The 22,528-nt window shown below is 39.8% G+C and overlaps 2 protein-coding genes across 14 annotated transcripts in view; one reads left to right on the top strand and one right to left on the bottom strand.

Moving 5' to 3' along the window:
* Positions 1-6,901, top strand: part of ATIC (5-aminoimidazole-4-carboxamide ribonucleotide formyltransferase/IMP cyclohydrolase) — a 29,297-nt gene extending 22,396 nt beyond the window's left edge. The window contains exon 17 of one of the 2 annotated variants that reach the window (XM_065930638.1): positions 6,760-6,901. The gene's annotated coding sequence lies outside the window, so the exon portion shown is untranslated. The remainder of the gene's footprint in view (positions 1-6,759) is intronic. The other variant, XM_065930637.1, reaches the window with a different exon arrangement.
* Positions 6,902-6,972: 71 nt separating this feature from the next.
* Positions 6,973-22,528, bottom strand: part of FN1 (fibronectin 1) — a 69,785-nt gene continuing 54,229 nt past the window's right edge. For 4 of the 12 annotated variants that reach the window (XM_065930624.1, XM_065930627.1, XM_065930629.1 and 1 more), the window contains 12 exons: positions 22,218-22,305; positions 21,154-21,330; positions 20,286-20,375; positions 19,880-20,059; positions 18,679-18,768; positions 17,250-17,641; positions 16,011-16,149; positions 13,111-13,275; positions 11,132-11,257; positions 10,505-10,611; positions 8,064-8,174; positions 6,973-7,738 (listed from right to left, as the gene is read on the bottom strand). In XM_065930624.1, the coding sequence (XP_065786696.1) occupies positions 7,667-7,738; positions 8,064-8,174; positions 10,505-10,611; positions 11,132-11,257; positions 13,111-13,275; positions 16,011-16,149; positions 17,250-17,641; positions 18,679-18,768; positions 19,880-20,059; positions 20,286-20,375; positions 21,154-21,330; positions 22,218-22,305 (1,737 nt within the window). In that variant the 3' untranslated portion in view covers positions 6,973-7,666. Of the gene's footprint in view, positions 7,739-8,063; positions 8,175-10,504; positions 10,612-11,131; positions 11,258-13,110; positions 13,276-16,010; positions 16,150-17,249; positions 17,717-18,678; positions 18,769-19,879; positions 20,060-20,285; positions 20,376-21,153; positions 21,331-22,217; positions 22,306-22,528 lie in introns of all 12 variants that reach the window. The other 8 variants (XM_065930630.1, XM_065930633.1, XM_065930634.1 and 5 more) reach the window with 2 other exon arrangements.

Raw genomic sequence — 22,528 nt, 5'->3', positions numbered from 1 at the left:
TAAATGGAACAAATGTTTAAGAGCACTTAGAACACCACCTGGGGTGTGATAAATACTATTCATAAAACTACGTATTGCTTTCATAATGCTTTTGTGTGTATGGAGCATAAGAGGTAATGGAAGATGATATTAAAAATGATGGAAATTGGATTTTGCCTCAGTTTTTGAACTGGTAGCCAGAAAGTTTCTTGAGTTTCTTCAATCTTTCATCTGTATTTTCCCAAACCCCACTTCTTACAGATACCAAACTGGTTGGCTAGACCTGCACCAGGGTCCTAGCCCAGGCCACGACCCCTTATCTGGGTCAGAGATGTTCTTTCTCTGATGGGATTCATGCAGCGAGTAGCAGCATGAAACAGCACAAACTTTATTCAATGGCCAAAGAATGGAGAAGCAGGAACCTAGTTTGCTGATCAACTTCTCAATCCAGTTTGGGTGGAGACACCAAATATATAGAAGGTTCAAGGTAAAAGGGAGGGAATTGGAAAGAGGGGGAGGAATATTCGTGAGTTATCCAAGGACAGCACTCGTTTATGGAATTCTCCAGGCCCAGATACTGGAGTGGATAGCCATTTCATTCCCCAGGGGATCCTCCCAACCCAGGGATCGAACCCAGGTCTCCCGCATTGCAGGCAGATTTCTTTACCAGCTGAGCCACCTGACCACCTGACCTGCCTCTTGAGAAATCTGTGTGCAGGTCAGGAAGCAAAGGTTAGAACTGGACACAGAACAACAGACTGGTTTCAAATAGGGAAAGGAGTATGTCAAGGCTGTGTATTGTCACTCTGCTTATTTAACTTATTTAATTTAATGAGAAACACTGGGCTGGATGAAGCACAAGCTGGAATCAAGATTGCCGGGGAAAATATCAGTAACCTCAGATATGCAGATGACACCACCCTTACGACAGAAAGTGAAGAACTAAAGAGCCCCTTGATGAAAGTGAAAGAGGAGAGTGAAAAAGTTGGCTTAAAACTCAGCATTCAGAAAACTAAGATCATGGCATCTGGTCCCGTCACTTCATGACAAACAGGAGGAAACAGTGGAAATAGTGGCAGACTTTATTTTGGGGGGCTCGAAAAATCACTGCAGATGGTGATTGCTGCCATGAAATTAAAAGATGCTTACTCCTTGGAAGAAAAGTTATGACCAACCTAGACAGCATATTAAAAAGCAGAGATATTGGTAATACTTCTCTTCAAAAAAAAAATAAAAAGCAGAGATATTACTTTGCCAACAAAGGTCCGTCTAATCAAAGCTATGGTTTTTCCAATAATCATGTATGGATGTGAGAGTTGGACTATAAAGAAAGCTGAGCCCGGAAGAATTGATGCTTTTGAACTGCAGTGTTGGAGAAGACTCTTGAGAGTCCCTTGGACTGCAAGGAGATCCAACCAGTCCATCCTAAAGGAGATCAGTCCTGGGTATTCATTGGAAGGACTGATGCTGAAGCTGAAACTCCAGTACTTTGGCCACCTGATGCAAAGAACTGACTCATTGGAAAAGACCCTGATGCTGGGAAAGATTAAAGGCAAGAGAAGGGGATGACAGAGGATGAGATGGTTGGATAGCATCACCACCTCAATGGACATGAGTTTGAGTAAACTCTGGGAGTTGGTGATGGACAGGGAGGCCTGGTGTGCCGCAGTCCATGGGGTGGCAAAGAGTTGGACATGACTGAGCGACAGAACTGAACTGATCCAAGGACAAGGCTTTGGTTTGGATCTGGAGACCAATGCAGTACCCCTTCTCAATTCGTATGGGTGCTGGTGGATGTGTCAGCATTTGCTAATATATTATAATTTTATTAGCATTTTGCAAGACTCCAGGGCTAGTGGAAGTCAGATATGTCACCATTTTGGGACTAGGTGACTCTAAACAGTTTTTGTTTTTTCTGTTTGCAACTTCCTTCTAAAACTTAGATAAGAGTAATTGGTCTCCATTTGAGGGAGGGGCAGGGATATGATTCTGGGGTGACAGCCTTGATAATATTACCAATAAGCAACAGGATATTAAGGAGGCTTTCTGTAACTAAAGTGCCATTTTATCCATTGAAATAAAATGCACATATAAAATTTATCATTTTAAACTTTTAAAATTGTGTAAATCAGTGATTTTTAGTATATTCATAAAGTTGTAGAGCCATCACCACTATTCTAGAACATTTCCATCACCCCAAAAAGAAGGCACATTCTGATTGCCAACTATTTTCTATTCTTCTCTCTCTCTGGTAACCATTAGTATACTCTCTGTCTCTATTAGTTTGCTTATTCTGGACATTGTGTATAAATGGAACCATACATCATGTGGTCCTTTGTGCCTGACTTCCTTCATTTATCGTGTTTTTAAGATTCATGACATAGTGTATATGAGTACTTCATTCCTTTTTATGATCCAATAGTATTCCATTATTTGAATATACCACATGTTGTTTTTTCATTCATCAGTTGATGGACATTTGAGTTGTTTCCACTGTTTGGATGAAAAACGGTGGTATGAACATTTATGTACAAGTTTTTATGTGAGCACATGTTTTCAGTTCTCTTGGGTATATACATAGGAGTAGAAATGCTGGGTCATGTGATAACCCAAAAGTTAGCTTTTTTTTCTAATTAATTGATTTATTTTTGGCTGGGTCTTTGTTACTGTGTGAGGGCTTCCTCTAGTTAAGAGTGTACGAGCTTCTTATTGCGGCGGCTTCTCGTTGCAGCACACAGGCTCTAGGGCGTGAGGGTTCAGTGGTTGGGGTGCATGGGTTTAGTTGCCCCACGGTATATGGAGTCCTTCCAGACCTGGGATCACACTCATGTCCCCTGCATTGGCAGAAGGATTCTTAACCACTGGGCCATCAGAAAAGTCTGATGATTTAGCTTTTTAAGGAACCACTACTGTTTTCCACAGCAGCTGCACTCTTTTTACTTTTCCACGAGCAGTGTATGTAAGGGTTCCAATTTCTCCAGCAAAGTGACATGATCAGCACTTGGCTCCACATATTACAGCTAATGCAGAATTATACAGCGCAGCAGGCTTCATTGTAAAATCCTGTCCAGCAGTCTCCTGGCAGAGACAGTGTTTCTTTCTGGAAATAAATGATGGTTTCCGAGGTAATGTGATGCAAAGAGCTAGCTCCCTGGGTGCACCCTTGGCCTGCGGTGTTTTTTCCCCAAGGCCAGTCTGCTGGGATGGTCAGGCTGCAGGATGGGTGATTCCGACCCCAACCCTTGCAGGGTGCTGACAGTCCCCCTATGCTGGCCACCTCCAAACAAAGTTAGTAACTTCAGGCCTTTGGAGGCTCCACACAAGAGCCATTTTAGGATAAATTTGGCTCCTAAGATTGCTAAAACTTTTAGTCTCTAAAGAGTAAGTAAAGAAGATTCAAGGAAATGTAAAACATGCTTTAATATCTCATACCTAACTTTACTGAGGAATGTTAAAAAATGAATTTCCCATTTGGGGCTTTCAGCTGAAGCATCATTTCTCTTGCTATTTTATTACTTACAGTATTCTCTTCACTTCCTCTGTAATTTATATAGATTTTTGTTTGTAATTTAATAATTGAGTCTCTTATTTTAATGAGGATATGAAATAGGATGATATGGCAATGATAATAATTTCCATCTCCAATATTACTGCCATATATACTCTTTAAAAATAACTTTCTTAGTCTGAAAAATCTAGGGCAAGGTCATTTTTGTGCTGTACCTGCTTTATCAGCCTATGTGGTTATCTTTAAATGTCCCCAAACATGAGAAGTCCCAAGACTGATTTTTTTTTTTAATGGTTGAAACGTTATCTGCTGAAAATGGGTTTTTTTAATTGGATCTTGCCATTCTTCCTGCTGCAGTGATGGGAGTTGACTGAATGGGAAGCAATTTCAGCACTTAAATGTGCTGGCGTGTTGTTTCTTAATCACTTTAATGAGTTTCATACAACTAGAAATGGAATAGAATTTTCGGTGGAAATATAATTAAATGGAAAAGTCACTTCCTATACTTGTAATTTCCACTTGATCATTTCTTTTTTCACCTCCGCAGAATATCTGCCTTACAGGCTTATGTCATCAGTGTTGGTCACTCAGTCATATCTGAATCTTTGCGTCCCCGTGGACGTAGCCCACCAGGCTCCTTTGTCCATGCTGTTTCCAGGCAAGAATACTGAAGTGGGTTGCCATTTTCTTCAGGGGATCCTCCCAACCCAGGGTTTGAACCCGGGTCTCCTGCATTGCAGGCAAATTATTTTTTTGAGCCACCAAGAAATGTAGTGATATTGTTATACCCATTAACTTGCATAATTCACTCAGGTCATTAAAGCTGAAAACAACAAAAATACGCAAGAAGTTTTCTTACAAATCAAGTGCAGCAAGACAAAGTATAACTTCAAAACTGCAATTTTTCTTTTTTAAGTCTGATACATTTACAACTTTTATCTGATTTTGCTTGAATTGCCAATTTCTTGCCTATATCCAGATTGGTATTTTCATTATGCCCTTTCAATCTGGCCTACTTAAGACTGTTCTCAGGGGCAACAGTAACATAGGTCAGTAAAAACTGTAAAAGATCTTTGGGAATCCTTGTGTTTGAATGATTTTGCTGAAAAGCAGTAAACAAGAAAGTTTTACCATTTTGCATTGTGATACCAACACATAAAAGGCCACTGATTTTGTTTAATTTGTTCTGATTATCTAAATGTAGTTGCTGACTCACTATTGAAATAACTCCGTTTGTAAGTTTAGTATATTGCTTTTGAGAATCTAGCAGGCGTTTTGGAAAAGGTGGTGCTTTTTTTAGTCTTAAATGTGGAAATTTCAGATTTTATATTTCAATGTGCAGGTTGTTGACAGGCTCACTATGCATTTAATTAATATAGTCCAGTTGGATTTACTTAAATGCACATTGGGAAAAACAGTTTTAGGCTTGTCATCAGATAAGTAGTTTAAGGCCAAGTCAGTCTCAACTGACTTTAATTTTTGACCATGCCAAGTGGCATATCAGATCTTAGTTCCCCAAGTGGGGCTTGAACCTGCATCTCCTGCAATGGGAGTGTGTCGTCTTAACCACTGCACAGCTAGGGAAGTCCCTCCTTTTTTTTTTATTTTTAAAGTAATTTATTTATTTATTTATTTTTGTCTGCTTTCAGTCTTTCTAGTTGCAGAGAGTTGGGGGCTCCTCTCTAGTTGAGGTGTTAGGCTTCTCACTGCAGTGGCCTCCCTTGTGGAGCACGGACTTTAGGGTTCATGGGCTTCAGCAGTTGCGGCCCAGTCTCCAGGACACAGGCTCCGTAGTTGTGGCGTGAGGACTTCATTGCTCTGCAGCATGTGGGATCTTCCCGGACCAGGGATAGAACCCATGTCCCCTGCATTGCAAGGCACATTCTTAGCCACTGGACTAGGGAAGCCTCTTCCTTATTTTTTTAAATGCAAAGAGTTTTCAGCAGGATGGAGCTGAGGAGCAGACTTTCACTAGTGCGGTACCTGGGCCTCTTCACTTCTTAAAGATGGAGGCAACAGGCACTTTCTCTTTAGTGAGTCTACAGTGGGGTTTCCCCTTACACCATGTGCAGATTTGTACTGGGTCACATTTCTCTCTCCATAAGCACTGATGAGTCACGTATGCGGGACAGTCATTTAATATCACTGTGATCTGTTCTTACTGGATGATTTTTCCTTTCACAAGTACAGTGCAGCTATCTTGGTAACTACTGGCTTGACAAAGCTGTACATTTAGTGATGTTAATCAGAAGTGTGCAGTCTGTATCCTGCTTAGGACTCATCTGAGCTGGAGTCTCTGTAAAATTAGACCATAAAACCTCTCCCAAATGAGATGCTAAATGGCAATAGTTTGTAAACTATACTATAAACCTATTCCAACATGAGGTTTTGGTTTTTTAAACAAATGAACCCTGAGAAAATCTCTTTCTGTATTTAGTCTTAATATTCATTGCCAGGTGTTTCTTGAAATATTTCATTGCACAATGGTGCATTAAAAAGTATTTTCCATGTCTTGTATATTATGAATTACTAATCTTTTACTATTTACTAATTTATTTCCAATGCTGCTGTTTTACTATTCTAGATGCCAGATATAATCTCAAAGTTTTGTGGGTTCCTCAAAGTTAAACTGAAAAGAAATAGCCTTTCCAGACCAGGACAATACAAACTTTGTTCATCTGGGCACTTCAGGGTCAGCTGGCAGGAATTAAGATAAGTTGGATTGAGGTTATTACACCACAGTGCTTCTCTAAGACTAGACTCCTCTAGGCCATGTGATTTAAGTAGTTTGAACACCTCAGTCATCTTTTTCTTTCCCTTATATTCCCTCTTTGAATAGATGTTTATTTAATGAAGGACAGAAAGGAAGTGGGAAAGAGGAGAGAATTATAATGGTTAGAAAAGAACAGTGAAAAGGTTATTTCAATTATACTCTGAAGAGCTAGCTAGCAAGTTAAATAAGTATTTGAATCCACCTAAATCTGGTAAAGTGGAAAATATAAAATTATCTCCAACACTGGAAGAAATAAAATGACAAGACCGAATCTGGGTTTAGGGAGTGACAGACTTAGCAAAGCTTGTATTTAAATCACCAAAATGTATGAGACTGACGTGCTACCTACTGTGCTAATGAGGCACCTTAATTTAGAGTGCCTAAAAAATCACCAAAATTTAGAGCCATGGACATAGGTTTTCAAATGTTTGATGAGTAACAAAGAAAAAAAAACATTCAGGTGGATTCTTTATCTTCCCCCTGAAGTTCTTTCTTTTAGGGTGCATCGGGTCTTAGTTGCAGCATGCAGGATCTTTTGTTTTGGCACACGGACTTAGTTGCCCCATGGCATGTGGCCTCTTAGTTTCCCAACCAGGGATCAAACCTGTCTCCCCTGCATTGGAAGGCAGATTCTTAGTCACTAGGCCACCAGGGAAATCCGCCCCTCCTACCCACCCCACCCCCCAATTTATGTAAAAAAGAAGACACAATATTCAAGTTATGGAATGTAAATCTTTTATTAAATGGTTGTCTTTCCACAGTAGTAAAGCTTTGGCACATACAGTATAAAAAATAATCACCAACCATAATTAGACCAAATTCCTCTTATCAACTGCATACTAAGTGTCTTCAATACAATTTTTTTCCATATAAAAATATTGGGAAAAATTGATAAATAACAGGTAAGAAAAAGATATTTCTAGGCAATTACTAGAATCACTTGGAAAAAATGACTACTGTGGCTGTTCTGAATACCACAGTAACAAGGACATGCTGTTCCTACAATATTTCGGGCCAGACAGTTAAGTGGAAGCAGAAGTGTTCAGGTAACTTTCCTACTTAAAATTTTGGTAATATCATTTCAAGACATTTTGTATCTTGGTTGGTGCATGTGCTTCCCTATGGATCCCAATCCAAATCACAAGTTAAAAATCACTTCATTAAAAATACTGAGCGGCATCGAATATTTTGGAGAATAGATAACCTACTGCTCCCATGTATGAGAAAAGTCTCAAAACACTCCCAGGGTGATGCTTGGAGAAGCTGTGAGTTGAGCTGAAGCTGGAGAAGTGACTCCAGAGCAAAGGGCTTAAGAAAGACACACACTAACATGGGGTCTGCTAACAACACTCCAGTTGGGATGGACCTTGGCAGAGAGCCACGCTTGTTTCTCTGGGCTGGAAATATTACTCTCGGGAATCTTCTCTGTCAGCCTGTACATCCAAAGGCATGAAGCACTCAATTGGGCAGTTGACATTCTGTGAAAATAGGAGAAAGAAGAAAAATCAACAGCAAATCCTGTAAAGCCTACAGAAGAGAAAAGGGAAAGGGTGGCTTCTCTGACAGTTACTTACAGATGGGAGAATACTTCTAGCTTTAAGCACTTAGCTATACACTGGGCAACAGGAGATGCTCAAGAGAACCCACATTATGCTACAGAATACCGTATTCTCCTCTTAAGTCATTTAAAAGAGTGTTTAAAAATTTGGTTCGTTCAGAAGAACAGTGCCTACAGAAAGAGACTCCCTCCTACATGCCTAATCGCCTTTTAAGGAGAAACAGGCAGGGTGCCAGTGCACTTACAGTGTTTGTTCTCTGATGGTATCTCTGGGAATACTGGTTGTAGGAGTGGCCAGTGGAGCCTTCGTTACCCGGTTCAGCCCCTGGCCTGCGGCAGTTGTCACAGCGCCAGCCCTGAGACAGCAGAGGCGTTAAGTTAGAAGAGGTTTAGGATAACACAAGAACATCGCAATTTAGTGCTTGTGTCAAAGAATTTCAGTGCTCAAGCTGGCAGAATACACGCAGTTAATCATAAAGGAAGCGTTGATGATGATTTCATGCATTTATAACTCAGAGAATGCATTTTGGCCGGTTTCTCACATTGTACAGCTGCCTTTGTTTATGCTTTTCCTTTTTCCTGAAATGTCCTATAAACTCCCATGTGTGCTAGGTCGCTTCAGTCGTGTCCGACTCTCTGCGACCCTATGGACTACAGCCGCCAGGCTCCTCTGTCCATGGGATTCTCCAGGCGAAAATACTGGAGTGGACTGCCATTTCCTTCTCCAGGGGATCTTCCCAACCCAGAGATCGAATCCGTGTCTCTCGTGTTTCCTGCATTGGTAGGTAGGTTCTTTACCACCAGCACCACCTGGGCACCATCTGCTAAGGCTCATTCCACTCCTGACTTTCTTAATAAGTTTTCCACACTAGATGGGAGAGGTTTTCTTAGAATCCCAGAGCTTTTAAAAAGGATGTAAGATCACTTGGACAGACACCCTTATTTTACAGGGAAGGGTAAAGAGACCCAGAGAAAGGACTGGCTGTGAGGAGCCTGAAAATCACAGGGACCTGCCACCCAGCTGGGTGAGTACCAGTCATGTTCTGTCACTGGAAGGTCCTGGGACTTTCCAGTCAAGTGAGCCGCCTTTTGCCTAAATTAACCTGAGTTGGGCTTTTTGCCTTATAATCCGAAAAATCCTAAATAATACGATCACTTTCTTTTTTATATTGCCAGTTAAGTATTTCAGACATATTTCTCCATTTAAAGCATATTCCCAAAATACATTACTAAGACAATACAGGTAAATACCTATTATAGAATCAGTGAATCTTGCTTTCATATAAATGATGTAATAGTACCCACTCCTGTCTCTAGTGTTTCAGTTAGCACTTGCTTTAGAACAGGTATCACACATGAAAGATTTTATGTGCATAAATCAAGAGGCAGAGTCTAAAGTGAGACCAAAACTGACTGCACAACAAATTCACCTACCAGCACACATTTATACACTGAGCACGTGACTAGAAATGACTAGGTTCTGTGATCTTTATACATGTACCAAGACTTCCCCTCTCCCCAGCTACAACTGGTGAGATAAGATCAGAGTAGCTTCCAGGGGCTGCCCTCAGCCAGACTCCTGATGACCCTTCCCTGCTGCCAGTTTAATCTTCCTAAAAAAAAAAAAAAAAAACCCGTCTTCCATCACATTCCCTTTCTTCTTGGGTACCTGCAACTGGCTAATACCAAAGGCAGCAACTGGTGAGTCCTACCCAGGAGTGTGAGCATGTTCTTGAGGTACCAGAATTTGAAAAAGCTGTTGGGAGGGTATGTTTTCATTGAAAGTAAAGGAATGTTATGTTCCATTGCTTTTATGTGAGTTTCAAAGGCGTTTTATTTTGAGATTTTGAAGATTAGAGGAAAGAACAGGACTTTTTTGTTATACTGAAGTAAGACACAGACTAGAAATGGTTGAGAAGTACTGGCATAAATAATGGCCTTGCAAGGCCCTCCATAAGTGGCCCCCACTTCTTCCCATTTAATGTCTTAGCACTGACAACAGGCAGGGGGTGATTTCCCCAGAGCCCACCCGCGCCAGCTCCTTGCCATCCCAGGAGGGGTGATCTCTCTGCTTCCCTGCTCCCTCTACCACAATTTGCTCATCCTAAACCGCAGCCAGTTCATAATTCTCTTTTCCACCAAACCTCGCCTGCTGACATCAGCCTACCTGGGAGCTAGATTTGTCAGACCCACTCAGAACCTGACTTACTCATCCCAACTTTCAGTGTATGCTAATTTAATGCCTCCAACTATACTGTTAAGATCCAGAACCATCTTTCACTCTTTTCATTTGTCCCATATTCCTGAGCACAGCACCAGACCTATGGTAGGCATCTATTTGGGATTAACGGAGGGTACAAAGAAGCGATATTTTCTAAGATCTGGGTATTATTCAGAATATTTAACAGCAGTGTCACGGGCCACCTGCCCATCAGAATGGAGCAGGAGGCCTAGTGCTCCCCAAACATTTAACACTTCAGTTGCTGAAGAACGGAGGCAGTCTGAGAATAGCAGGTGTGAGGGACAGGCTGAGGTTGCCGAGAAAGGGGAGGACTGGAAAGGGGTATGCAGTAGTCTTATGTGCCAGCAGGAAATGGGCACCCATAGGAAGTGTAACTCTCAATCATTAGCACAGAAGCTTCCCCCCTTATCTAAATAGCAAGGAGCCTGGACTATCTGGTCTTACCCGCTGGCCTCCAAAGCATGTGCAGGAGCAAATGGCACCAAGATACTCCTTCTGCCACTGTTCTCCCACGTGGTAAGTCTTCCCATCGTCATAGCACGTGGCCTCATCTACGCAGACATACAAGTCAGAAGTGTTTACAAGACCGATAACAATAATACAGACTTGATCCCTCTATGAGGGTGGGTTCTGTTTTGTTTCCTAAGTTTGTATCATCACAGCCCACATCCCATGTGTTAATAGCAATCATCCATACAAGAGGTACCACTGTACAGATCTTAGGGCAGTATTTCCAAAGACTAGATATAATGAACCAGAAAAAGTTCAATGCCAAGACAGATCATATTTTAAAAGCTGAATCCAAAGACTTGTAAAGCTTTCTTGTAACATTTCACTGCAGATTATAGTCAAAATACTCAGGTCGGAGAAGTACTAAAGTGCCCTACAATAACATTAAACTGTGGCTCATTTTTGAAGCCTGTCTCTGCTTTCCCAAATCAAAAGATTAACAAACCCACTGTTCACTCCTTAAGATCTAAAGTCAATCATTTCCAGGGATGAGAGTTAACAGCCTAGTAATGAAAAGCGAGAGTGTTCAAAAGGCACTAAAAATGATCTGTGGCAACGTACGAGGATCACACTTGAATTCTCCTTTTCCATTTCCAAGACACGTGCAGCTCATCATCTGGCCATTCTCTCCCTGGCGATCCCACTTCTCTCCAATCTTGTAGTTCACTCCATTGTCATGGCACCATTCTGGGGGGTGGGCAAAATCAGAGGCAAGGAGTTACTGGCATTTCTGACTCAAACGATGCTGAGTGTACTGGGACATGCCACCGAATTTTCAAAGCCCAGTATCTGGAAGGAGTAGTAAGGAAAGTTGAAGGTCACGATTCCTCTGACAAGCCACTTTTTTGGTTGGTAAAATATCTTTGCAGCTTAACATTTTCTTGGACATTTTAAGAACCAATTTATTCCATCATAATCATTTCACAAGAATAGTCAATGACCTTCATTTGACATCTCCCTATTAAGATTAAAATTGGGAAGGCTAAACTAGGATTTGAGTAGATTTTTACGAATAGATCATAGATGAAAAGTCACTTTTGGATTTGCAGAGATCCTGGGTACAAAGTTCAATTAACCAACAAGTAAAGATCAGCTGGCTTCTTGTAAATGTGAAAAGTGAAAGAATAAACCTAAATATCAAAATAAAAACAAAAATAATGATAAATCATGGTTGTCATTCCTACAAATAAAACTGGTTCCAAGGAATATCTAAAATTCAGTTATATATTCTTTAACTCCTATACACAAAAGATGACTTTTTTTTTAAAAGATTACTTTTAATCTTCAAAGTTTCTACTAAAAACAAACTTCAGAAGTTTATATAACATACACGACTTCTGTTTTATCAACAAATCAGTCATTCCTAAAACTTTTAAAATGTTATTCAATAATTAGGACATCTAGGAAAAAAATATGTAAGTTGAGCCAAAGAATCACATAAATCAACTTACAGCTCTGCTCTGACAACTGCGCCTAAGTACTTACATAGGTAATAAATACATAGTCTTAAAAACAATTCAGTTTCAGAAATTCAAAACCACCTAATTGATACCAAATGTTAAAACTTTCAACTCCTAAAACAGCAGTATGACAGACACTTCTACTGCTCTTTTCGTTTTCAAACAGTCAAGCATAGTAGTTCTGCATTGAAAAAATTAGTTGTTTTTATATTTCAGTTTGAATTAAACCATTTCAAATACACAAGTAAAATACTCTGAAGATCTTTAAAAACTCTATTATGTTGTATTTTCCCGAATACAATTTTTGTATGTGTATGTAGGAGGCATGTTATAAGGCATAATGGTTAACACCTATAAAAATAAACCAGTTTTCAATAATCATATCTCCTAAAAACAAAGACATAAATGCTAATACTAAATCTCAAAGCATGATAAGCAATTCCTAGGATTATTTTAACTAAAACATAATTTAAAATATTAAAATCTCTTTATTAATTAAAAATCAAGTATTTTTCAACTGAAGTTGATTCTTAACTATCTACAAATGGATCATCTTTACTCTCTAGATTATTTGGCAAGGTTCAAGCTATCCAATGTGTGTATGTGTATGTATGATATCTGTGTAGGGGAGATGTGAAAGAGTTAAGTGTGTGTATATACTAAGATATGTGTGTACTTGGTTCATACTGAGAAAGTGTTTGTGAGTATAAATGTTCATCTCTTACCATGCTCAACACTAAACATTAAAAGAGATTTGAGGTTTCTTTGTGTCTCTGCTACCCTTCATTAGACTTGACTCATCAAACCTGACTTTATTCATTTAACAAGAAAATTTTAAAAATCATATTACCATTGCAAATTAATGTTTAACAGTCATACTGAAATACAACCTTTGAGATGAAGCAATATTCAACAAGTAAAATTTCCCATCATTTTTATATGATGCAAAATGTTACTTTGAGTCAAGCAGTCTCCCCTCATTCGCTTCATGTTTGGAAGAGCCTTGTCTGCCAAACATGCTTCCCGGCACACCGTGCGATTGCGTGGAACTGCGGGAGATGGACAAAGCAAGCTACTCACTAGATGAATCACATCTGAAATGACCACTGCCAAAGCCCAAGCACTGGCAGGAGAGTTTAAAGCCAGAATCAGACAGTCGCTCCCACTCCTCTCCAACGGCATAATGGGAGACCGTGTAGGGGTCAAAGCACGAGTCATCTGGGGGCTGACTTAGGCCTTGGTCAACTACATGAAGAAAAAGAAGGGGAAAAAAAGACATTTCATTATAATTTTGGACCATAAGAAGAAAACTGAATTATCGTATATAATGACTTATTCTAAACCTAAAATCCCATTAGCATTAAGAAGGATTCATCATCAGAGCATCAGTTGCTCTGACGAACAATGCTTAGATTTTGCTAGTGAACACTTGCCACAAGCCTCTTAAAAGGAATCTATCTTTCATTTTTGCCCTCGTTCTTAAAAAAAAAAACCCACATCATTTCTGTTAAATATAGTTCATAGAACATGGAACAGATCATGAAGCAATTAAGAACTTCATAGGGTGCAAAGGCTGGAAATTCCTCTCCATCAGTATCTGAGTGACCTTAAGCTAGTTATATAATGTTTCTCTGCCTTTTTTCTCCCTCCTCTTTAATGTGGGGATAATAATAAAAATACTCCCTCTTGCTGAGGATCTTATGAAGATCACATGCGATCATGAATTCCAGGTATTGGCCTATTGCCAACACTTAGAAAATGCTCACCAAATAAAGAGTAATTATTAGAGGGTGCCTTTTGCTTTTAATGCAAAAGTCATAGCAGTTTTATATACCATTAAAATGTAATCACATAAATGCAATATTCACTTTCACTGCATGTTTTGCATAATAGTGCAAAAAGCCTAGATTTTGTACATTATTGTCATAATGATCAGACTGCTTTACTTTATCAATAAACCCAACTGTTCCAAGTAAGAGGAAGCAGTGGAATATCAAACGACTTAGTAATCACTAATGGAATCTCTTCATGTTGTCTAAGATCTGGTCTTTATGTTTTGTAAAAGCTGATTTTAAAATAATCTATGTAAATAAAGCATGCTTCAATTCAGTCTCTAAAAATTAAATAAACTAACTTCTGTGACTTTGAGTCCCACTGCATACATTTCTTTTCACAGTGCAAAAATAAAGAACTCAAAAGCAATAATATTTGAAGTGCCTAATATTTTGAAAGGGATCAAACTGGAAGAAAATAGAGTTTTGTCAAAACTAAGACATCTGAAATGTCTCAGAGCTGGGAGAACCTGGCTAGAATGCAGAATATTACTGTTGGTAATAAGTCAGAAGGAAAAATGGAAGGAACTTAAACTGCTAAGAGGTTTCAATAACCCTCCTAAAAATAACCAGGAGTAAAGTTTTGGAGGTGGAATCTTTTTAAAAAATGATGAGGAAAAAGCACAAAGTCCTTTGTGCTCTTGAAAATTCCTTTCACGTGGCATTCTACTAGCAAAACCACATGAAGCAAAAGGTGTGCATTAAATGGATATATAATTCAATAAGCATAAAATGATCCACCCCCTACCCCCCAAAAAAACTCAACTGCTAATTCATAGGAGTTTATATGTAAAAGAACACAGTCATCTATCAAATGAGAAAGAAGGCTGAGGCATAGGAATAAAATCTATCACTGGGCAGATAGAATTTAGCACTCCCTGTTAATAGGGAATAGAGAACTCTCCGGTGGGAAGATTTATGGTTCTGATTAGTCTCCATTTCATGTTTCTGGTGAATCTTTAGCTGTCGCAGTTTGAAAAGCCAGCCGATACACTACTGGTTTAAAAGGACTTTCTAGGGAATTCCCCAGTGGTCCAGTAGTTAGGCCTTGGCACTTTCACTGCCATGGCCTGGGTTCAATCCCTGGTCAGGGAACTAAGATCCTGCAAGCCACAAGGCATGGCCAAAAAACGAAAACAAATATCCAGGTGCTATAAAGAAGAGTCAATGACCATTTAACTTCTGTGGCAGTTTTGGGCCTCATAGTCATGAAATAAGGGCTAGAATCTGCCTGCCAACACATGAAATGCAGGTTCAATCCCTGAGTCAGAGCCCCTGGTGGAGATTTCGAAATGGCAGCCCACTCTAGTATTCTTGCATGGGAAATCCCATGGACAGAAGAGCTTGATGGATTACAGTCCATGGGGTCACAAAGAGTTGGACACGTTTGAGCGACTGAGCATATACACACAATCATGAAATAATGTGGGAATAAGGGAGCTCTTTGGACAGAAATGGGCTATGTTGGTAGCATTTTACATCAGGAGCAAAACTCAGCCGGCACTGATATCTGCAGATAAAGAATTTCCCTTACAGGTAATCACCAGGACTTCCCTGGTGGCTCAGATGGTAAAGAATCTGCCTGCAAATGGGAGACCTGGGTCCCAGGTTCGATCCCTGGGTTGGGAACATCCCCTGGAGAAGGGACTGGCAACCCACTCCAGTATGCTTGCCTGGAGAACTCCATGGACAGAGGAGCCAGGTGGGCTACAGCCCACGGACTTGCAGAGAGTCAGACACGTCTGAAACAAGTAACACTCTGACTTTCAATCCTTTCAGTACTTAAACATTACTCAGGAGCAGCAACCTAGTAAGATGAAGAGGGTCTGGGAACAGAGATCCGGAGGCTTGTGTCCTGTTTCACACCAGGTACTCACAGCCGGAACTCAAGAGTGTTGGGCTAAGCAATATTTGAGGTCCCTTCCAGGCCTATCACCACATAATGTCTGAGACTCTCTTTCCTATTCTTACATATTTTACTAACATACTAACATACTTCGAGGGAAAAATGATGGAATTTAAAGTTGCTCATTTTCCTCATGGAATTATTTCCCGAAGTCAAAAGACAAAAACAGGAAAAGAACAGTCGCTTGAAGAAGCATCACTGGGCTGGTCCAGTGTGTCCGAATAACCCAGACGTTCACATACCAGAATTGCCCACGGTAACCACCTCCTCGCGAATCTTCTGCCTCTGTTGGTCTTTTATTGCCTCCACTATGATGTTGTAGGTGGCCCCTCTGGTAAGGCCTGTCAGGGTGGCACTAGCAGAGGTTCCAGGAACTCGGAACTGCAATGATTAGCATATCCAAAGTGGGGAGAAAGTGTTACAGTGAGGAACTGACACAACTTCCCCTATTCTTTTCTCAATAACCCCTACTGTGTAAACAAAGCAAAGGGAGACAAATAAAAGTGGAGAGGTCCCAACCAACTAAGGAGAGGAATGGAACTTAAGTGAGGGGTTGCTTCTATCTGCCAGATTTTCCTGCCCTAAATCTACCCTGCATGCTCCATAGTTAACCAGGAACCCTCACTAATTCTAGAGACAGCCTCCTCTTCATTCTACTTTAGTTGCAAGTCTGGGCAAGCCCAGTGGAAGCCTTGGCCATCCCCCCTCACATAAAAGGGGGCCACTGTGCTATGTGGGAGACATTCACCCCACTCAAGTGGCATCTGACTCCAACATGGGGTCCTTCAAACACTTTGTTTGAGGGGCAAATCTCAAACTCCTATTTCTAAGCTCATAAATCTTCGTGGTATAGTCAATTTTTAAAATTCTGCCACTTTCTAAAACTAAGAAAACACTAAAAACTGATATCAGCAAAACAAGAGAAATTTTAGTCAGTGAATCAATCACTTATAGGCACAGCTTCAGTCAAGGTCTTTCTCCTTTGACATGTGGTAGATAATGGGATTTGATTCTTCGAGGACAAACCATAATGATAGCATTTGAGCCCTTCCTGAACAAAAGTCAATTCAGGCAGGATCTCTCTCTCTCTCTCTGTCTTCTAAGATCATTTCTTTGTGTATATTACTATGGAACTTCAAACGATTGAGGATAACAGAAGTGATTTTATTCTCTCCACTAAATGAAAGCTAATGACACTGTCTGGTACATCTCTTAAAGTAGAGCCATCTTTAGATTAAAAACAGTCAGAACTTGAAGGGATAAATGTATACATATAGCCGATGCACTTTACTGTACAGCAGAAATGAACACAACGCTGTAAAGCAATTAAACTCCAATCAAAAAAATACCAGGACTTAAGCACATCACCTTTCTAAGAGGTCCTAGAAGTAGGGTCACTGGACATCAGAGCTCTGGTCATCACAGTAGCCTAGCTTACTTTTTCCCCAGGTGTCCCAGAAGTAAAGAGAAACATGAGTTACCTGTAAGGGTTCTTCATCAATGCCAACTGGATGACATGAAATGATATACTCAGAGCTCTCCTGGAATGGGGTCCATGAGATAGTTGTCTGAGAGAGAGCTTCTTGTCCTGTAGAAGCATTTGGATTGAGTCCCACAACATGAGGGTAGAGATGATGGTCTACGTCTCCCCTGGGGACATGACCAATTTGGATCTCCTCATTTACATTCGGCGGATACGGTCTTGGCCTATGCCTTACGGGGGTGGCCGTTGTGGGCGGTGTGGTTCGCCTAAAACCATGCTCCTCAAAGATCATTTGTTGCCCAAGACTGGGCTGCTGACCAGAAGTGCCGGGAAGCTGAATACCGTTTCCAGTGTCATACCCAGGGTTGGTGATGGAAGGGGTCTTTTGAACTGTGGAGGGAACATCCAAGATCTCTGGTCCATGAAGATTGGGGTGTGGAAGGGTTACCAGCTGGGGAAGCTCATCTAGCCAAGAGAGGTTAGAGCCAAAAAAGCAAAGCGTGTTAAGCTCCCAGAAGTAGCCTCAGGAAGTCATTATCAATTCAGGCAACAACGACTATTTTACAATCTGATCAAAGCTCCTGAAAAATTAGCAGTTCTTAAATCACAAAACACTTTTTTTCCCCAAAAAAGAAATCTTTATGATTTTTCTCAAAGTTTTCTTTATAGTTTAGAAGGAAAAAAAGTGTTAGTATGAATTTATCATACACACAAAGCTTTGAAATGCTAAGCCACATAAAAGCTGCCTCTGCTCAAATTAAGCCTAATGGAACTGAAATATGCAGGCTTTTTTTCCCTCTTTCTCACTTGAGAATCATGTTATAATGACTAGAATCTAGACTAATTATATCAGCATCTGAAGTATGAGGATATAAGAGGTTTAGCGCAGTAGTTTTTCATCGCTTGAAATGCTAAGAATAGGTTAAAACACATAACATAAAAGTCATTTAAAAATTCTATCAGCATAAATCAAACATTTTCTTCAAATTAAACTGAAATTGGATAAAAAGTAAGACATTATTTAGTTCAAGCTTCAGAAACCAAATAGTAAATAAAGACAAATGAGAAAGAGTTTTCTCTTCCCTCCCCACTTTTTATAAAAACACTTTTAACTCCAAAAGAATATACAGACGAACAGCAATGATCGAAACTTGGCTTCTACATTCTAGTATCTGGCTTGAACTTTCTAAAGATGAATGAATAAAAGGTCTTTATATTGACTGGCTAGGAAAAAAATTAAACTGAACTCTGCAGTGGTCAGGTCATTCTCGCTATCAAAAAGCACAACATACATGCTAGGCTGTTAGAGGAAAAAAGGGTTCCATGAGAAATACATCAAAACTGGAGCATTTTCTCACTGCAAGGTAAATTGTCTGTAATTAGTTTTGTCATGATGGGCTCCCCATTACCCAGAAGGTGCTCGTTACCTGTCTTTTTCCTCCCAATCAAAGGCTCACTCTTCTGATTGTTCTTGAGGGCAATGACTTGGATTGTGTACTCTGTTCCTGGTTCCAGACCTGATGGAAGGACAAATCATCACATTACATCTGTGGGCTCAGCTCATCAAATGGAAGTTGATCTCTGAAACAAGCATCCTCTCTTCAGCTGGTTTTGCTGGCCTCTTGAAAGGCAAGGGAGATATTGCTTTGCTTTGCTTCTGTAAACACACAAATACTCTGTATACAATGAGCACTTAGCAAATTAATTATCTTCCTATCAAATCTGACACCTGAATAAGCACTTTAACTTCTCCACGGTATTCTTTTAACATGTTGTCACATCTGCTCTTTGAATTCAAGAAAACCTATCATCATTGTACACTGCCAGTGAAATACACATTTAGGACCAATCAATGCAAACCCTACACATGAATCTACTTAATGCCTAGGCTGGACCACTCTCAGTGGCAGGATCAGTGAAAAGTCAGGCTACAGAACAGTGCTCTGCAGGAAAGAATGATCACTTTTTGTGTGGTCCTGGTAGGAAGTATCCAAATCAATGCCTTCCATATTTGATTCTGTTTTCCTAACTCCAAAGTTTCTAAAAAAGCAATGTCTCCTGGTACCTGTGTGTTCTATAGGATATTTTAAGTCAAGATGATACTCTATATACACAGGTTTAATTTCTTGGACAAAAATGATACCAGAGACGTATGATCTCTTATTCCCCATCCCAAGCACACTCTTCAGCATGAGTGAGAATCAATTTGCCTCAAGACCTATCCTGAGAAACTGGATAATGAAGGCCATGAGAGGTGGCACTCTGGCAGATCTTCTAGCTTATCTTTCTTTAGGTTGCTGAGTAAGAGAACAGTATCAGCATTTGGTAGTTTGCTTTGAAGAGTGTCTTTTTCTAGGAAGAACTGATATGTGTTTGGCAAACATAGAGCAAATAAAAAGATTCCAGAATACCATTATGACAGTACTGAAGTTATTGCATTTTCATGAATTCATGACTTCTGAGATGTGTTGAGCTTAACAGCTCCTGTGTAGACAGTGCCCTCTGAAGTTATCAGAAATGGGCTTCTTGATCTGATGGTAGAGCACCAAAGACACAGTTGCAGTTTGCTATGCACTTTGTGTGTCCCAGAGAGTAAAAAGGAAAATGGTAGCATGGATGCAGCAATACCAGTAATAGTAGCTTCTGTGACACCGGGGCGGGGCCGAGGGACCACTTCTCTAGGAGGGGACCCAGGCTTCTCGTATTTGATGATGTAACCAGTAATCCTGGCACGGGGCGGCAGCCACGATATCAGCAGGGAGTTGGGTGTGGTGGCCAGGAAACGCAGGTTGGATGGTGCATCAATGGCTAAAAGAAAACAAAATTAGATCTCTTTAAGAAAATGAATAACCATTTATTCATTTTCCTACACTTTAAAACTGGACTTGAGAGACTCTAAGAATTCTATAAACTGCAAAAATGATTCACTGTGATCTTAATACAGAAGTATCAACCTCGTTTTTGTTGCTCAAGTCCACATGACTGATCACACATACATACAAGGGGGCATTTCTTCAGTAGAAAGTGTAGTTACCAGTGGAAGCATCGATGACCACAGGGGAACTCCGGGCATTGTCATTCAAGGTGTACAAGTGGATCTTGTAGTCAGTACCAGGTTGTAAACCTGAAATTGGTAAAGAGATGATTCTTATCTGATGTCCATTTACTAGAAAAATTTTCAAACTCATCTGCGATTTTCATGATTCCTTTTATCACTGCCTATTTATACAAACCACTAAAGGGTTTGAATAAGTTAGAACATGGTATGGGTGTTAACTGTCCATGAGAAATAGGTCTCAAAAGAAAGGCACTGATGCACACAAAGACACTTCCTAAAATAAATTTAAAAATACAAAAATGCTGTGTTAAAAGTGGCCATTTTGGTGATAAGTAGGGGTGAGGACCTATTATCTGTGTTTTAATCTGATGGTCACTGGTTGGTAACTGGGATCAGAACTTTAAATCTCAAAAAGTTCTAAACTGACCCAGATATTAAACATTCTCTGACAACTTTGATCTCTATGAAATAGTACTGTTTGCTTTTTAAATTTAATTTTGCTTTATAATCTACATAAATGTTAAGAACTATACATTCTGAGTTTCTTTTGGATTTCAAGCATTATGTATAAATTTTTTTTTCCCATAAGAAAGGGTTCATTGGTGAAAGATCAAATTTGATGAATGGGATTTATGCCATTTCTCTGGCAAACATTAGCAAAACCAGGCATTTGCAGGACAAAATTTTTGATCACAGGATGAAAACAGGTTGTAGACAACAGAGCTGGGTTATCATAAAACACTGAAGATAAATTTAATCAGTGTACGTGGTAGAAAAACTAAGAAGCTAATTTATGTTGTGAATTGCAGTTAACAAATGTGGTCAGAAGAGTGGGTTCTCAGACCTGTGATGGTGTAACTTCTGACATCTGGCCTGATGGTTCTCTGAATTGGAGTCTGGCCATTTGCTGGGATAGCATCAACCTGGAAGCCGGTGATCGTCTCAGTCTTGGTTCTCCAGCTAATGGTGATGGTGGTCTCGGTAGCATCTGTCACACGGGCCCTTCTTGGAGGGCTGACATCTGCATGGGGTTACAGCCATAGATTAGTATGAGTGCCTGGCTGGCTCCTATAGTTAAGGTTTTGATATTAAATTATTTTTTATATACCAAATATATCCATTTTTATATATTACTAATATTGTGTAGATTTTCTCCTGTGGCAACCAGAGAGAAAAGCTGCCAGTAATCAGGAAAAAAGAAATATTCACCTCGTGTACCTTTTTTTTTTTCCTTGAGAAATGAAAAGCTTTACAGATATGGCCAGTGTTTCCCAATGCTGACTTTAGCTATCTACAAATACCTCAGTAAATGTTAAAATTATTGTTATCACAATATAAAATACATGTAGTAACATAAGGAAGGTATATATATTATATATGTGTATATAACATATACAATAATATATTGCTAGTATTTTGTCATTCTTATAAGGATTCATATTTTTTCTCAACAGGTATGATGCCCATCCCTGTCTTGTAGATCAGAAAACTTTGACACTTTCTGGGATTTCTGAAAGAGAATAACTATGGGTCATGGATATGGCAGAAAACTAGAATCTGGGCCACCATCCTCGAACACTTACTACACTGTTAAGATACAACAGAAGCCAGCATGCCCTCCCCAACGTTCATTCTATGAAAACAAATTCTAACCAGTAGAACATAAGCTAAGTGTAAGTCCTAGTTCATTGCACCAACACTATCACACCATGAAGTGATTCTATGTATTTGCCAGTACACCACTTTCTGGAGAGGGCCACAGAAGTAACTCAAAAAGATAGGCAAGCTAATCAATTTCCAAACCAGGAATCATTCCATTGTTAACTTAGTAATCTAGATAGCATTTGCCATTCTTTAATTTTTGTTTATAAAGAATGTTAGTCAACAGTAAAAAGTTCAATTACTCACTCTCCAGAGTTGTAACGACTCCCTGAGCCGGTCTGCTTGTCAAAGTGTCCTTAAGAGCATAGACACTCACTTCATATTTGGTGGCAACCTAGAAAGAAGGATGTGGTAAGCTTCAAAAATGAGATGTTCTGAAGCCCAGGAATTTTCACTCCAGCATTCAAAAAAATGAGAAAGATAAAGAACATTACAGCATACTAACACATATATATGGAATTTAGAAAGATGGTAATGATAACCCTATATGCAAAACAGAAAAAGAGACACAAAAGTACAGAACAGACTTTTGAACTCTGTGGGAGAAGGTGAGGGTG

Source organism: Muntiacus reevesi, chromosome 3, assembly GCF_963930625.1.
Source record: "Muntiacus reevesi chromosome 3, mMunRee1.1, whole genome shotgun sequence".
NCBI lineage: Eukaryota > Metazoa > Chordata > Mammalia > Artiodactyla > Cervidae > Muntiacus > Muntiacus reevesi.
This window is presented reverse-complemented; position numbering and strand designations above follow the sequence as displayed.